The 16,676-nt window shown below is 58.7% G+C and overlaps 2 protein-coding genes across 8 annotated transcripts in view; one reads left to right on the top strand and one right to left on the bottom strand.

Annotated features, from left to right (window-relative positions):
* Positions 1-730: 730 nt before the first annotated feature.
* Positions 731-8,685, bottom strand: UBALD1 (UBA like domain containing 1). Its single transcript, XM_021550061.3, has 3 exons — positions 8,495-8,685; positions 2,872-2,931; positions 731-1,855 (listed from the first exon to the last, which is right to left on the bottom strand). Exons 1-3 carry the CDS (start codon positions 8,600-8,602, stop codon positions 1,535-1,537), a joined length of 489 nt encoding a protein of 162 aa, XP_021405736.1. The 5' UTR covers positions 8,603-8,685; the 3' UTR covers positions 731-1,534.
* Positions 8,686-13,631: 4,946 nt separating this feature from the next.
* Positions 13,632-16,676, top strand: part of MGRN1 (mahogunin ring finger 1) — a 49,568-nt gene continuing 46,523 nt past the window's right edge. For 3 of the 7 annotated variants that reach the window (XM_085592445.1, XM_085592444.1, XM_085592447.1), the window contains exon 1: positions 13,632-13,840. In XM_085592445.1, coding sequence (XP_085448571.1) covers positions 13,753-13,840 — 88 coding nt within the window. In that variant the 5' untranslated portion in view covers positions 13,632-13,752. The remainder of the gene's footprint in view (positions 13,841-16,676) is intronic. The other 4 variants (XM_085592448.1, XM_085592446.1, XM_085592450.1 and 1 more) reach the window with 2 other exon arrangements.

The raw sequence follows: 16,676 nt of genomic DNA, 5'->3' as shown, positions 1-16,676 counted from the left end.
TCTGTGCTGCACCCCCCATCTCAGAGACCACCCCCACTCCCAGCAAGACTCCACACTGGCCTGGATGTGCCCACCACAGCTGGGACAGAAGGTGCACAGCCCTGGTTTGCTCCAGGGCCCACCAGCTTGGCCCATTTCATCTCAGTGGGGCAGGACTGAGGGTGGCAGCTCCAGCAGAACTCCATGCAGGGAAGCTCACAAGGGCCAGCCCCAGCTCTTGCTCTCGGGCCCTGCCCAGGCTGTCCAAGAGGCACCCCGAGTGAAACCATCCCTCCTACATTGTTTATTTTAGCAACACAAATAAGAGACTGAAATTAATTATTGACTGGGGAATGCAGGGGCACAACCTTGCTGGGAAAGGGTCTGGCAAGGACAGCAACCTCCATGGGACTTGGGGAAGAGGGGACAGGAGCCAGGTCACAGCGGAACACCCACGACCTGTGGATGTCACAGGGGATCCTGAGGACTCAGCACAGCCCTGCCTGCTGGGGTCTCAGACCACAGCTGATGTGGAAAAACTGAGCTTCTGGGGCTGAGCCCTGGATGCACCTGCCCAAAAGCAGCTGGCAGCCACTGCATGGCTGGAACAGGCTGTTTGGAGCAGCTGGAGACGCAGCCAGCCCTCCTGGGATGCACTGAGCCACTGGGAGAGGGAATTCTGAAACACTGCAGGCTCAGGACAGCTTTGCCTGCGTCCTGCCACTGCTGCAAACCAAGCAAAGACACGGGGTTCAAAGCAGAAGAGCGTGTATTGCAAGCGGCTGCGGCGCATCCGGAGAGACTTCCAGCCGCCGAGAAAAGAACAGAGGGGTTAAAAACGATCCCCGTCTCTAGGGTTACACTGTGTCATGCAAAACAGCCCTGGGGCAAACCCCATCCTGGGAGGTTGAGGGGAGGGTGTGCTGGCCCAGCCGGACCACCAGGGCTCACCCCCTGCTCCCCATCCGGGGCTGGGCGAGGGGCCAGACGCCTCCCCAAGAGCCGGTGTCCCCAGCCCTGCTCACCAGCGAGGACGGTGTGTGCGGGGTGGAGGCTGTGGTGGTGCAGGAACAGCCCTTGCTCTCTCCACCCCTTACAAAATCAAGCCTCACAGGGTGTCTGCCCCCCACCCGGTTGATCGGGGACAAGGGATGGGGGGAAGCACTCAGGCACAACCCACTCTGCCTGGTGGGGTGGCCCAGGGGACCCTGAGGAAGGGACCTCCTCCATAAATGTCACTGGCATGCAAACTCCGGTGTCCCACGAGAGGAGGGGGTGCTCCCTCCCCAAGAGTCTGGCAGCGTCAGGGTCCCAGGCAGAGGCCAGCACCGGTCCCACGCAGCCTCCCGCTGTCTCTGGGGAGCTCCATTCAGCTCGAGAACAAGTAAAAACTACTTCAAACCAAACCCATGCAAGGCAGCTATTTGCTCATGTGTCTCGGCGGCTGCCAGACGCCCTGGCAGCGGAGTTCCTCTCCTCTTTGGGGAGGGGGGAGAAAAAAAATATATATATTTATACGCAGGGCTCCCCGCCGCGTCCGCTCTCCGCCGCGGCCTCATCTCTCTGCCTCCATGGTCACGTTGGCCTTCTGTTCAGCGCTGGCCTGCTGGGAGACGGCGGCTGGCCAGCCCGCGGGCTGCGCCGGCGCGGCCGGAGTCCACATGCTCTGCTGCTGCCCGGGCGGCGAGGCCGTGGGCCAGGCGGGGTTGAAGGCCCCGTGCTGCGGCAGCGGCGGGGCCGGGGGCGGCGGGGAAGTCGCCATGGAGGCCACGGGGCTACTGCTGTTGAAGCTTTCGGAAGCCTTGAGGCGGGAGAACATGGTGAGGGCATCGGGGAAGTTGGGCGGCGTGGCCGGCGTGTTGGCAGGAGTGCACATCTGTGGGAAGGAGACACGGGGTCAGGGGAGTCCCGACCTTCTGCCTCCCACCAGGGCGTGGCACGAGACCCCTCTGGCCCCGTGCTGCGGCATACGAAGCCCCCAGACCTGCGCTCTGCTGACTGTGCTGCCCGTGAGCAGCTCTATTTCAGGGTCTGCAGGCTCGTGCTGTGCTAAGAGCTCCTGGCAGAGGGCCCAAATAGGGAGAACCCCTCTGCTCAGCCAAGTCGGGGACCCCTCTGCTCCACAACCCACTGGTGCCACCCTGGGCCTGCAGCTTTCTGTCTCTGTGGGCACAAGGCTCAGCTCCCATCCCCCAGGAGACTGGGCATGCTCCAGCCCTGCTGGGCACTTGCTTTGCATGCTCCAAATCCCCAATTGTCCCAGAGAGTCAAACAAGGCTGCTGCAGCCAGTAAATCCTTAAGACACATCTGCCCAAGCAGATTATGGGCTGCCGGGGCATGAGAGCTATGGGATCGAGCCTGGGGACAGCTGGGAGAGAGCAGAGGCAGGCAGCACCCACGTGTGGGTGTTTACACACCTCCAGACGCTCCACACGCCACACCAGAGCCACGCTCCGGCAACGCTCCAGGAATTTGCTCGCTCCAGTGAGCGCACAAGGACCTGCGTGTGTGGCTGCTGCAGGATGGGAAGCACCACATATCTGTGAGTGTGTTTACACAGGTCAGTGCTTCAGGCTCCTCCAGGCTCTCTCTGCCACGCTGGGCTGGTGTGGACCACTGGTTTTGCCCAGAACATCCTCTCGCAAACAATCCCTTTTGGAAGAGCAGCCCCAAACCATCTGCAGGGTTCTGCTGTCCCACTGGATAGAGCAGGCTATGCCACCAGCTGCTCTCCAGGAAAACTTTCCTTGGCAGGCAGCTCTGGCAGTGCCCAGTCAGACCCCCCTGCCTGCACTCCTGGAGTTGGGAAGCAGCAAGCTGGACATGAGCACCAGCCTGAAGCACCCGCCAGCTGGTGCTCTGCCCTGGGAGAGAGCTGGGAAAGCACTTACCATCTGATGGTGGTGGCTGTAGGGGATGTTTGTTTCTTGGAAAAAAGCACTGAGAGCAGTCTGAAAGGAAAGGGGGAAAAAAGGGAAAGATGATGTTACTACCCGCATCCAAACTAGGCACCCACCTCACCCCTGCACATTACTAGATCCCAAAGATGAGCCAAAACAGGCCCTGGGGGGCCTTGAGGGCACAGCTGCTCCCTGTCCCCAAGCAGGGACCTGCGCCTGCCATCTGCTCACACCAGGGCAGGTGGTAACCATGCGTATTTGGGACCACCATCCTTGCAAGAAGCAGCTACTGCTGGGTGTTTCACAACTCACAATAATGCTCTGCAACCACCATGTGCTGGGAAACAAAGGAAACTAAATCCAACCCCAGCAGGAACCAGTTAAAGGCATGTCTTCAACAGGACATGATCACAGTCCCCATATTCCCACCAGGAGACCCCCAGGGCAGGGGCTGCAGCAGGTGCCCACCCCATATGACAGAATATTTCCAACTGAGTTGCAGACAGCATGATGGGGACTGACATTGTTTTGTAGCTTCCAGTTAAAACCAGTAATAGTCTGGTAAACATGTCACATGTAATAAGGGCTGCAGGTAGGGAAGACCAGGGGAAGAAGATGGTCAGGAGGGCAGACATCCAGCCCAGGTCTGGGAGGAGCAGAGGCAGCAGGAGATTTGGGGGTGCACAGCACTGAGCTGATGTAGGAATGGTGAAATTCTTTTATTCATAGGGTGGGGAGGCCCTGGCACAGGTTGCCCAGAGAAGCTGTGGCTGCCCCATCCCTGAAGTGTCCAAGGCCAGGTTAGATGGGGCTTAGAGCAACCTGGGGTAGTTGAAAGTGTCACTACCCATGGCAGGGCAGTGACCTTCAAGGTCCCTTCCAACCCAAACCATTCTGTGATTCCATGATGGTGAGTCCTGTTCTGTGCCAGGCTTCAACTGAGTCAGGACTAGAAAACAATGTTTTGATTCAGTTGTAGATGAGACTTGATGGAAATGTAAGAGAACTGGTTTTGATTCAGTTCTGGTTGAACTGAATCCCCTTCCGTTCCATTCAGGCCTCTCCCCAGGGCCTTCAGGTCTCCACTCTGGGGTGTGAGGTCCAGGACTGTGGCCGGCTGCTGCCACACTACCCGAGACTCTGCTCCCTTCCTAAAGCCAGGAACTGGGGTTACCCAAGCTGCTGGGGAAAGAAAGGCAGAAAAGCCTGGAAAAAGCACAGGAAGGTTGTACCAAACCCTGTTCAATTGCAGCAGCCACAGTCCTGCCACCACCCATGCTCCTCATCCCAGTGTCCACATGCTCTTGTGTCATTCCCAGGGCCAGGATGAATGACAGCAAGTCAGGTCAGCTCATTGATCCAATGGGAAAACGAATTTTGCCCCAAAAATCCAGGCTGGAAGGCCTGGGAAGGAAAAGGGGTTTATGATTTCCTGGCTAAACAGCAGAAAACTATTGGTACGACCAGGTGGCAGCCAGAGCAATGTCTGCAAACAATGATCCAGACCTGGGTGGGGGAAGCAATTCCTGCTGCAGAGTCTGGCAGCTCCCAGACCACGGGGGGAGTGTGCAATAGTTGGGCTGGCAAGGCTCTTCCCTGCAATAGCTACATTTAATAACACGGCACCTGAACTCTGCACCTGGCCACACTGCGAGCTCAGAGCCTCAGCTCCTGCAGGCAGGACCCATGGGATCCCAGAGATGGCCACGCAGCAGGAATAGGGTCTGTGGCCCTGGAGAGAGCTCTGGATAGGACAGCACACAGCTCTGAATTAAGGAAATGTCACACACAAACACTTCTGAGGCAGTGACACCCCCTGTCACACTACCCTTTGTCCTGGGTGAGGTCGGAAGTCAACACCCACAGGCCCTATCACTGACAGATCGTGATAAGAGAGGGGGTAACACCAAATGGGAAACACAGGCAGAGGTGTGGGCACAGCCAGATACCATAAACTGATTCAATCTGCTCTGTGCTCCTGTTTTGCAAATGGCCTCCTATCTGGGACTGTGCCACTGGCAGACAGTGGCAGAGAAGTCCCTGCTGCCCCTGAGCTGCCCACCAATCCCTGCCAGTGCTGGGATGAAGGCTGTGACTGGGCAGAGGAAGCACTCTGCCACTGCAGGCCCCTCTGCCTAACACAGTGTCTCTTCCCCTCCATGTGCCCCTTCCCAAGCACAGCAGAAACAGCCCCTGTGCCCAGCACAAAACCCACCAGCCCCAGTCAGCTCCCAAGGGACCTGCAGAGCCCCAGCCCGGCAAGCAAGGGCCCCACACTCCCCGAGGTGCCACGGGGGGCCAGGGACACACGTAACCAAAGCTACTGATGCCACCTGGTCTCCAGACAGCGTCACAAGTGCCACTGTGACTGGTGCAACAGCAAAGCCAATTAAGGCTCCTCTGCTGGAGCAGGAGCCCGAGCCCAGCTCAGCTCTGAGCCCAGACCAAAGGCCCCACTGCCTGTGTCACCCTGGCATGCATGGGAGCTGGGCAGCCCCACAGCCACGGCCTGGCCACGCTCTGCAGGTGACCAGGCCACTGTGCCCCCTCCCAGGATGCAAAACCAAGAGCTTCACAGGAGAGGGATCACACAGGGATGCCAAGGGGCACCTGCAGTGACTCAGTCAAAGAGAGGGTGGCTGGAGGTGTGAGCCCTGCCCGCATGGGGCACCCAGCAGCAGGGGCAGCCCTGGGGCACCCTGTCCTTGAACCACCAAGGAAGGGGCTTCATGAAATGTAAATACATAAGAGGAAGTGAAATCTAGCCATGCACACAGTGAGTGAAGCCAGACACCTGCTCCTCCTCTTGTTCCCCACACACAACCTCCCTACACTGAATGGAGGCTCTTAGCACCAGGAAAAGGAAGGAATGGGTGGGTTTTTTTAGAAGTAGTTTCTTCTTATCCTTCCCAAACAGCCCCAAGGGCAATGAGCACATAAAGCCAAATAATATCTTTCTACCAATGAAGGAGCCTGATTCACTGCCCAACCCCATGTGAGAGTCTGCAAACTCTGACATGTCTGCCTGGTAACCTGCTGGGTTCCAGCCACAAAGGAGCTGCGCTCCCTGGCTTCTCCCAAAAAGCCAGGCCCTGGAGGCTGAGAGCCAGCCTTCACCCAGAGACACTCCAAGTTGCTTTCTTGGGCCTGTAAACCTCCCCCTGGGATCAGCCATGGCACTGCTCCAGCTGCTGGAGGGCTGGGCTGGCAGTGCCATTTCGGCTGGCACCCACAGCAGCCATCCCTGAAGGCATGGAAGGGCCCACAGAGCTGCAAATTAAACTGGGCACAACAGGAGAAAGCCTGCTCAGGGTCCCTAGGAAACAGAAGAGGAGTCACAGCCAGTGAGAGAGGCGATCCACACCCTACCAATTAACTGTTCCCCAGGGAGAGATGGGATGAAAAAAAAAAAAAAAAGGCTCCTTAGTCAACCTTCTGGAGTATGGGACAGACTCAATCAGCTCACACTACAGCCAAAGGTGACTGTATCCTAAATGTTTTCCTGACTTTCCATCCTGCTCACTGTCCTGGATCATGTTCCTTTCGCCCTGGAAACACTTGGGGTCTACCAGGGCTGGAAAGACACACACAGGGCAAATCCGCTTTGCAGCCCTCACTTCACCTTCCTACACACAATGGCCCCTGAGCAGCCAGCCTCAAAAGCAGCCCAAGCCCAGGGAAGTGGTCCCAAAACACCAGCATCCCAAAGCTGTCCGTGTTTCACAGCAGCCTCCCTCTCCCTCCTGCTGGTGATGAACACCCAGGGGCTGTCACAGGCAGCAAGTGGGACACTTGCCCAAAAAGGAAAGGTCCTGGGTGGATGCTAGGAGTGCTCTGGCCAGGACAGAGGCACAGAGCTGGGATAACCCAGCTCCTGCTGTGTGTCACTGAGCTAGCCAGGCTCCCCTGTGCAGAACACCTCTCTCTCCCCGTGGTGGCCTTACAGGCAGGAGCAGAGAGCTCAGGTACAAGCAGGCTGATCGCGTTCACGCGTGCCCCTGGAGGAGCGCTTTGACTCCAAGGAGATGGTTAATTTATGCTGCCTTCCCTCGTACTGAACTTGCCTGAACTCCCCCGATTTATACTCACTGCAGATGCAGACCAGTCAGCAAACGGGTGCTGCGCTGGAATAACAAAAGCCTCGGGAGTATCCCAGGGAAGAGGTGAGAGCAGGCTGGACTGGTCGGGAGGTGATCCCTCCCCAGCGTGGCTCCCAGAAGGAGCCGTGCCCAGCGGCCATTTTGCAAAGGGAATTATCTGACCGTTGCACCAAAAGTGAGTGGGAACATGGTAACGGCAGCGTTTGTTTACAGCCCAGCTTCCTCTGAGTCATGTGAGTGCCCAGCCGGCAGGAGACGGCTGTCTGTACTTGTGCAACTCGCCAAACGGTGGCAAAGTTCTGCAAAAAAGCCTTTTGAAAGACCCGTTACAACTTATGTCATCCGTCCCCGGCTCTTTTGCGACACGCACGGAGGTGCTGGAAGAGGATCCCGCCTGTCCCAGAGGGCCACTGTCAGGCTGTGTTAGTAAACAAACGCCGAGCACGTTACACATGCAACACATCCCACGCCAGCCGTGCTCCCGTTCACCGGGCACGGCGGTGGGGATCGCCGGCCCGTTCCTCCGCACATCCCTGCGAGCCCAGCCCGCGCTCCCTGGCCACGCTTTGGGATGCCTCCTGGCCGGTGACAGAGCATGTGGGAACGCTGTGCCCGCACGGCGACGGACGGGTCCGTGCCGGGGCCACCCGGCCGCTGCTCCGTTACCGAACGGGCCCGGGGGAGCAGCGCCCGGCCCCGGCAGGGAGCAGAGGTGCTCCAGCCACGCAGGAGGAACAAACGGAGCCTCCTGCTCCCAGCCTGACTCAGACCTGCTCCCGCAGCTCAGCACAGACACTTCAATTACCGAGGTGCCATTAGCGTCAAATCCATCAGCTCCAACCTAGGGAGCTGCAGAAGACAAGGAAAAATCCTATTTAGAATGCAATTTATTGGCGACAGCCACCGCACTGCTCTTTGCTCCCCGCACTTCAGGTCCGGGGATCTCCGCAGGAGCTGAGCACCCCGAAAAGCAACGGGGAGCTCCCCCGGCGCCCCCCGCCCCACGCGCGGCGTTAACCCCTGTCAATGTCACGGAGTATCCCGCCCGCGAGCGAGAGGAAAAGGCGTCTGGAGCCACATAAGCTCTGACCTACAAAGTCTCCTCTCCCACGGCTGCCCGAGATCTCAAACTCCCCGGGGCAGGGCCGTGGGAAAGGCTGCGCTGGGGTTTTCCAGCCCACGGCCACGCGGGAGGGCGGGGGCGGGGGGGAACAGGATGAAGGTTCGGCGGATTCGCGGCCGCGGCCCGGCGTGGGGCCCCGGTAGGCTGCGAGCCCCTCTCTGCGCACCCCCCGCGCAACGTGGCTCCCGATCCCCCGCCCCGCGTGGCGCCCACGCTCCCTCGGGCACCCCGGGGGCCCGGCCCGCGCCCCGCCGCCGCCGCCGCGCCCGTGGGCGGGCGGGGGGGCAGCGGCGTGTCCGCAAGGCCGAGCGCCCATCCACGCTGCGCGAACCCCCCGCGATGCCCCCACGCGGGGACCCGCCCGGGGCCGGTACCGGGGCGGCGGCCTCACCTCGAACTGCCAGTGGGCCGCCTGCAGCAGCTGCTTGGCCTGGTCGGCGGCGCATCCGGCCGCCAGCACGAACTGGTTGATCATCACCTGGTGCTTGAGCTCGTCCATGGCCCCGGCCCCGGCCCCCGCCGCCCTCAGGGCGCCGCCAGCACGGCGGGGCCGGCGGCTCACGCCAATGTTTACCGGGCACTGACTCACGGCGCCCGCCCAGCCCCGCCCACGGCCGCCCGGGGCGGGGCGGCGCGGCCCGGCCCGCGCGGCGCCCTGGGACTTGTAGTTTCCGCTCACCGCGCCGTCCCACCGCCTTGCCACAGCCCGGACCACAATTCCCAGCAGGCCCCGCTTTGTTTGCGGAGCGCTCGGCGCGCGTTGAGTGACGCGCGGGGCCGGCCAACCGCCGCCCGCGGCTTGGTAGTACCTGACCGTATATGGTCAACAACGGCGCGGCGCCCAATGGGAGGGCGGCGGGGGCGGGCCGCGGGCGGGGCGGGGCCGGGGCGGGCCCGCGCGGTCACGTGGGCGCGGGCGGTGTTTACGGCCGGCCGCGTGCGGTTTCCTGTTGACGTGAGGGAGCGGCGGGGCCGCGCTGGGCCCGGGGCAGCGGCGCCGCTGCCCTTCGGCACCGAGACCCCCTGCAGGCCCCGCCGCCCCCCTCCTGCAGCGTGCGGAGCTCTGGCGGAGACCCCTTGGCTTGTAGCTGCCGTGCGGCTCCGCGGCCCGAGAGGCGGGGGAGCAGCAGCAGCCCCTTGGCCCCCGCGCCCTCCAGCCGCGCTTATAAACTATGGGCGGGTCGCCCACCCCCTCCTAGTCCCGGATTTCCCTCAGCCGCAGCGTGTCCGTGCATCGCTGAGGCGGCTGGCGGGAGCTGAAGGGAGAGGTGGCGGCGAGGGAAGGTTCTGGAAGGTGCCGGGGGCTCCTTTGAGAGCGCGGCCTTGCCACGGCAGATGAAGCAAACATTGTCACAGCAGGTAAAGCTCGCAGCCAGGCGGGCGCTGCAGGGCCCGGCAGAGCGGACAGTGCTGTAGCTAAGGGTAAGCAGACACACACACACCGTTCAGTGCCAGGGTAATAACACCAGGGAAAAGATGAAGGGAACTGCCGGCTCCAGCCGCCTCCACCTTTCCTGAGAGGAGGTTCTGGGCTGTTTCCTGCAGTTTGGAGAGGCTGAGCCTGGCTGCGAGTGGATTGTTCAGTAACACCTCTGACCCTGGCTGGCATTTTGCTGGTGTTTCTGAGCCTTGAGGAGTAAATGCCTGAAGCTCAGGCAGGTGATGCACTTGATGAGTGGGGTTTGCAACCTCAGCTGCCTGGACAGGAATTGCTCCGGTAGTGTCCAAAGCTACTCAGGATTTTCCACGTGTTCTTTAGTAACCATTATAGAGTTGCACAACCATTCAGCCTGTCCAAGCCTTGGAGGATTTCAGGGCCAAGGGGATTTCCTTCTTGTTCTGTGTGTCTCACTGCCTAAATCCAAGTGAGAGCACAGCTGTACGTGGCGGTGGGACCTATCAAGAGGTGACTGCTCTTTTCTTACAAGGTCAAGACAACCCCCAGGGAGAGGTGGCACAGGCAGGTTTGTAGCCATCATGGGGTAAATACACCAGGAAAAACAAATCTGCTGAATGATTATTTTAATCAGAAGGAGTCAGGCATGTTTAGAAACCTTGGAGTTTGGTGTTTGGAGGGAGAAGGGTTGGGCCTGGCCCGGCAGGGCTTTAGGGAAGGGTCATAAGCCCTGTATAGCAGGGCAGTGTTTAGGGAGGCAAAGTTCATGGGCACAGCACTCCTTCTGGTGAGCTGTAATTCCATGTGGTGTCTCCAGGGTTCCTGGACCTTGTTGTTCTACACGTACCTGACAAACACAGCGAGTGGCAGTGGGAACAACAGAGACAAAGCACTGGGTAATAAACCCCAAGCAGCTGGACTTTGGATGGGCTGCTCTGGTGACCGGGAGCTTTGCAGGGAAACATATTTCCTTGTTTACATGGGTGTGCTCATAGCTGCCTCCCCAGCAGACACATCCAAGGAGACTCCTGAAGGGCAGCTAGGGAAATGTGGCAATGGGAGGGTGGGTGTCCCTCTGGCCCATCTGACTCTTCCAGGCTGCAGCTTTGTGGATTCTTCTTCCTGGGGTTCAAAGGATCCCTCATCTTTTCCTGGATGGGATTTGCTGAGCTGGAAGGCAGTGCAGGAGCTGAGGTCTCCTCACCACCCCTGGGGCTCTGCAGGCTCCTGGTGGCAGGAGCCATGGCCCAATTTCACCCTGGTCCTTCCCAGTTTGACCACCCTCACCCCACACCATGATGGCACTCAGGGTCTCAGGTCCCTTGAACCTTGTGAAAGTGTTTTCATCCTTTCTCACAGAGGACTTCCCATCCTCGTGGCTTTCTTCCCTCATGCTGCAAGCAGCCGCTGGGGCTGGCAGCACCAAAATGGGGGCAAACACATCTCAGGAGGCGCAAAACCCACTCGGGTGGCACCACCAGGGTGTGTGGGGCTATTGCTGCTCCTCCAGCCCATGGGACCCACCTGAGGAGCTGTGGGACCCCGGCGTGGGCTGGCAGGGCAGCCCTGCTCCCTGCCCCAAGCCAGCCACTCTCCTCGCCCATGCTGCTGGCAGTGGTCCTTGATGGGCTGGAGGAGGCCGTGGTGCAATGTCCTGCCTTTGTGTGTGCCAGCGCCTTCGTCCCACAGGCTGGGCGGGGGCAGAGGAGCTGCTGCCCTTCAGCTCCGCTCACTCGGGCCCTGGGATTTGGGGCGGAAGGGCTGAGCCCGGCCCTGGCACGCCGCTGCTGTTGTCGCTGTGTCGCGGAGCAGGGCCTGGGAGGGACGGATTCTCCAGAAAAAGCCCCTGCCCTCCCACATGGCAGCAACCCCCACGGGGCCCGATGGCTTCCTCTGAGCGCTCCGGAGAGCGGGGCGGCCGGGAGGGACCTTCCCGCTGGTGGAGGTTTTGCACAAACAAAAGATCTCCTGCTGCAGCTTCCCGGGCAGAGCCAACACCCTGCGGCTGTGGGACCTGGCTCTCCCCACGTGGCACCGAGCTCCTGGTGAGCAGCGGGGGCAGCTGCTCAGGGAATGTGGCTTTGCAGCGAGATCATCTTTAAGGTCCCTTCCAACCCAAGCCATTCTAGAATCCCATGATTCTGTCCCAAAAAAAGCTCAGGGAACAGCTCTGGGGCAGCTGCCTCTGGATGCTTCTTTGAGCTGGAGAAGAGCAGGATGCTTTCGGTGCTCAGGCTGTGGGAGGAAAGGAAGAGGGACTCTCATCTTCTGTCCATATGCAAATTCCCCTCCTTGCTTGCTTCATGGTGCAAACACTACTCTCCTTTGGCCCCCAGGCCGTGGCCAGCTGGCCACCAGTTCTCAGGATAGAAGAGGGAGATGGACCCAGTGATCCTTGCAGTGCCCAGTCTGCTCCAGGACTGAGCCCCAAACTGGCTGGTGGGCTGCAGAGTGAGGCCTTGGGGGTTGTGGATTCACCCTGCTCAGTTTGGGGCTACTGGTGGCACATGAGCTGTTCACATTACCCCGCTGCTGCCAGGGCACTGCCCAGAGCTTGTTCCTATGGCTGTGCAGGCAGGGAGCCCTGGACATGCTCTGGGCCAGCACACGTGTCCCTGTGATGGTCAGCAGACTCCATCTCTCCCTGGTCTTGCTGTGAGAAACCCTTGCACGGAGAGGCTGCTTGGCACTGGCACTGGCACTCCAGGTGCCAGGATGATCCTGGGGGACACAGCAGAAAGTTCCCAGGCACAGTTACTGCCAGGGCACAGCCAGAGCCTGGGGCTCCCTCGTGCCAGGCGCAGGGTACTCAACTCTCGTGGTTGGCCAGCAAGACTTGTTGCTCATTCCATATTTTTTCCCTGTCCTCCTTCCCAGCCCTGCTGCACAATGAGATGCAGAAGAGCAAGGTCTGCTCCTGCTCTGTCCTCACCCCCAGCATGTGTTCCCCTGCATCCCATGCCTCTTGCAGCCTCTCTGGCTGTGTTCATGTGGCCACAACAGCTGCAAGGATAATAACTGTCCGGAAGCACGTTTCACCTCGGGATTGTTTGCTCATTCCTGCTGGGCGTGTTTTAGTTTGTGTTTACAGCCAGCAAATTCCACCCACTGCCTGCTCACTTGCTATCACAAAATCCTTCTGTGCTGTCAGGCTCTGCTCACTGCTCCATCCCATTTCCCTAAATCCCAGCCCTCTTCCTTGCTCCCAAGGCTAATTTAAGGGGTTTCACATGTGCCACATCAGCTCCTTTATGTCTCCCAGTGATTCCCAGCTCCACTGCTGGGAATTTGGGTCCCCAGTTCCTTTGTGGCATTATGGGCAGGGAGGTACTTCCCATCACAGGGAGCGATTTTTCTCTGTTCCTTGGTGCAGAGGGGACAGGGCTCAGTCCTGGGACATTGATGGCTTTTTCATGCCTCTTGCTCCATGCCATGTTCCTCCCTACTCTTTTGTCCCACATGCAAGGCAGCCCACAGCCATTCCCTGTCCTCGCATTCAAACCTCAGGCATCTCTATTTCCTTTCATTTCCATGTCCTTCTCCCTGGGAGGTTGATCACCTCCTTTCCTGCTGGCTTTGAGCCTCAGCCAGTAGCAGATCCCACATCTGGGAAGTACCCTCGATAATTGTCCCTGGGCATCCTTGTGTGTGGTGTGTCCCTGGACAGCCCTGGGTATCCCTGTGCAGGCTCTGTCTCTCTGGGCATCTTCCCTGTGCTTCCCTGCGCCAGATGTGTCCCTGGGAATCCCCCCTGCACATCCCTGTGCAGAGCATGACCTTGGGCTTTGTCCCTCTGCATCCCTGTGCAAGGTGTGACCATCCTCCCTGTGCTTCCCGGTACAGGATGTGTCCTCGGCCATCCTCCCTGTGCATCCCTGCCTGAGCTCCCAAGGGCTTCTTCATCTGAGGTGCCCCTGGTGATCTCCATGCCCGGGTCCCTCCTATGCAGAGTGCCCCATGCCCATCCTTGTTCCTGTCCCTGTCCCCATTCCCATTCCATCCCCGTTCCCGCCGCAGCGCCTTCTGCCGGCGGAGCTCACGGCCCCCCCCCCACCGCCATTGGTAAATGCCGCTGCCTCCCCGCCCCGCCGGTGGTAGGCGCCGCCGCGGTGTCTGCCGGGAGCTGTAGTCCCGGGGCGGGAGGACTCGCTGTCCCGGCGTGCCCCGCGCCGCCGCCGTGGGTGCGGGTCCCGGTGCCGGTGCCGCCGCCGCCGCTCTGCGCCCCCGGGCCGCCCGCCCTGTCCGCGGCCGCCATGGGCTCCCTGCTCAGCCGGCGCATCGCGGGAGTGGAGGACATCGACATCCAGGCCAACTCGGCCTACCGCTACCCGCCCAAGTCCGGTGAGGGCCGCGGGGACCGGGGAGAGGGACGGGCCGTGCCGGGCCCGGTGTCCCCCGGGCCGAGCGGGGAGGCCGAGGAAGGAGTGCGGGAGCGCCCGTCACCGGCCTGGGCTGGCTCCGGCTGTGCCGCGGCCCAGCCCGCCCCGCTGGCAGGGCGGCCGTGTGTGGATGGATGTCCGTGGGCACGGCGGTGGCACCGGGCCGGGGCTCGGGGGCTCGGGCGTGAGGGCGTCTCCGTGCCCTGCGTGCCGGGCTCGGCTGTCCCGCCCGCCGGCGCCGCCCGTGCTGCCGGGGGTCACTGAGGGACCACAGGGACCGCTCCCCGCCGTGGAAATGCGGCCGCAGCGAGCTCTTGGTCGCTGGCCTGTGGCTGCTAAAGGGCAGGTGACAGCAGACTTCGGTGGGGACACGGAACAGGATTGGGTCTGGCTGAATATAGGATGGCCAAATTCCCGCATGACAACTCCCTTTAACTCCTTAAAATGGTAGTGGCGCTCACCTAGGAGCTGTTGGGCTGACACAGCCTACTGAGTGTCTGTTTTCCACAGAGAATTGTCCTGAAGGCTTGGAAATCTGTCGGTGCCGCTTGTGGACAGTTGGGATGAGCCCATGACTCACCTTGTCTTGGGCTGGCTTTTGAGATTGACCAGGTTTAACTTGTTTAAAGAGTTTTACTTATTCTTCTCAGAAAGCAAGTGTTCAGAGAAATTCAGAGAAATATCCATTTGCCTACAATTTTTTCTAGGTTTCAGTTCTCTTAGGGCTTTTCCAGGCAGGCTGAATAATTTGCAGAGCAGCAGTTTGGGTCCCCTCACTCTCAGATACAAAGACTTTTCATTCAGAGATTCAAGTCCTGTGTGTGTCCATGACCTGCTGGCTGTGACATCCTCAGAGGGGGCCAGGACCCTTGTTGGAGGGGGTGCAGGATCATCTCAAATAGAGTCCTGTCATCATTACACCTTGTCTTGTTGCAGGTTGGCCTTCAGCAGGAATGGTGGTGTGGAGGAAGCCTGCCTAGAAAAGTCCAACAGCTGTGTTAGCTCTCTTAGAAAGTATAACCTGCTTTTTTAGGGGGTTAGGAGCTAGTTTTTGTGGGCAGCCAAAGAATAAGTCAGAATGCCTGAATTAGGGTCAGCTTCTCAAGGTTGTTTATTTTCTCTTGTCTAAAACCTGCTTTCTCAAGGAGAAAGCAGATTATAGATAAGCAGATCAGTCTGCAACAGACTCCCACCCCCTTGGGCTGGTGTCACCATTTTACACAAAAAACTACCTGTACTGTGTTTACAATAATGTGCCAATATCTATTATTTATGTTGGACAGTGTATTTCTACCTTAAGCCAATAAAGTGTCACCATCACAGCAAGACATGGAGGGCAAGAAGGAGAAGGTCAAAGACACGCCCAAATTCCTCTAGTTTGCCCCTTTGAATCCCTTATTTTAAAACCTTAAAATTCTACTTTTTCACCCTGTGTTAATCCAACTACCATACTACTCAAACTCTTGTGGCTTGTAATTCCTCATACAAAACTGGCAATTTTTTCCATGGGCTAAAATCGAAGCCACAGCTGTTTTTGACTTTGTGCCAAGGTCTCTGAGCCCCCTGCCAGGGTCTGGAGACAGCCAGGGCAGCCAGAGGGATGTGCTGGGTTCCCACAGTTAATGGTGTGTTGGGTTTTGGGCTTGTCGGGGTAACCCCATCACACACCCAAGGTTGGGTTTGCGTGTTGCCATGCTCCCTGGAAGGGGATCTGTGGACTGTAATGCTACCAAAGAGTGTTCTCTGTGTGATACCTCCCTTGTAGAGCTGAACAGCCAATGCTTTCAAGCAGCTGGTTAAATAAAAATATTTGTATTTCCTACAGAGGCTCTAGATTAATTTTCTGTGGTACTTTATTGTGTTCTTTTTGACAGCTGGTGTTAAGCCAGGGCTTTCTCTTCACATTCTTTGGGTTTATCTAACAAAGATCCTCTTGACTTTGGGGAGAGAGAAGAGCTATTCAAGCTCTAGGCAGAGAAGAGGTGGTGAACACCTGTGAGGTGGAGGTTCAAAGCCCAGAACAGTGAGGGCTGTTAGGATGGCAGCTCCTCTCTTCACGTGGAGCATTTAGAGGGACAGTGTCCTTTGAGGTCCTGCCATCTCCAGGATGATTGTCTTGGAGATGGAAGTTTGGTACCAAACCTGGCAGTGAGGATGACTGGAAGTGAGTGAGTAGGGTTTGGATTTCAGGAAGCAAGCTGGAAGTAGTACAAAACGTGCTTGGGCTAAATGTTTGCTAATTATTTCTGACTGGGCACTGCTGCTGTGAGCCCTGTCTGGAAGAAGCTGGTTTTCCATGGGCTGTGTTGGGTGTGTGTGCTGGAGACTGAGCCTGACACACACTCCTGGCTCTGAGATTACCCCTGAAAGGCTGGCATGAGTGCTGAGGGAGCATGACCTGAGGTCACCCATCCTGGGTGCAGCACTGAGGGCTGTCCTCCTTTTCCATGCTATCCCTCCTTGTCTCTGGTTTCAGCAGATCTTGGCTTACCACAAATGTCTGCTCAGCTGCTGTCCATGGTTGGCATCAGTTGGAAGGATGAGGGTTTGTGTTTGATGAGGGAGCAAATACCCTCCCCCAAAGATGCACTGTGCAAGGAAATAAACCCTAAATACAGGGATTCTGGCTGTGATTTTAGCTGCATGTCAGCCTGCCTGTGGAGAGGGACACGGTGGCTGTGCCTTGTTGAGTCACAGCTGGTTGCAAAGGCAGAGGTGAATATTCACTTCTCCTTTATTGGCTTTTGATGTGGTTGTTGCTGGGTCAGTCACGAGCCCTGGGGAGGATGGAGCAGATT

The sequence above is a fragment of the Lonchura striata genome, chromosome 14 (genome assembly GCF_050655825.1).
Source record: "Lonchura striata isolate lonStrDom1 chromosome 14, ASM5065582v1, whole genome shotgun sequence".
Lineage (NCBI taxonomy): Eukaryota > Metazoa > Chordata > Aves > Passeriformes > Estrildidae > Lonchura > Lonchura striata.
This window is presented reverse-complemented; position numbering and strand designations above follow the sequence as displayed.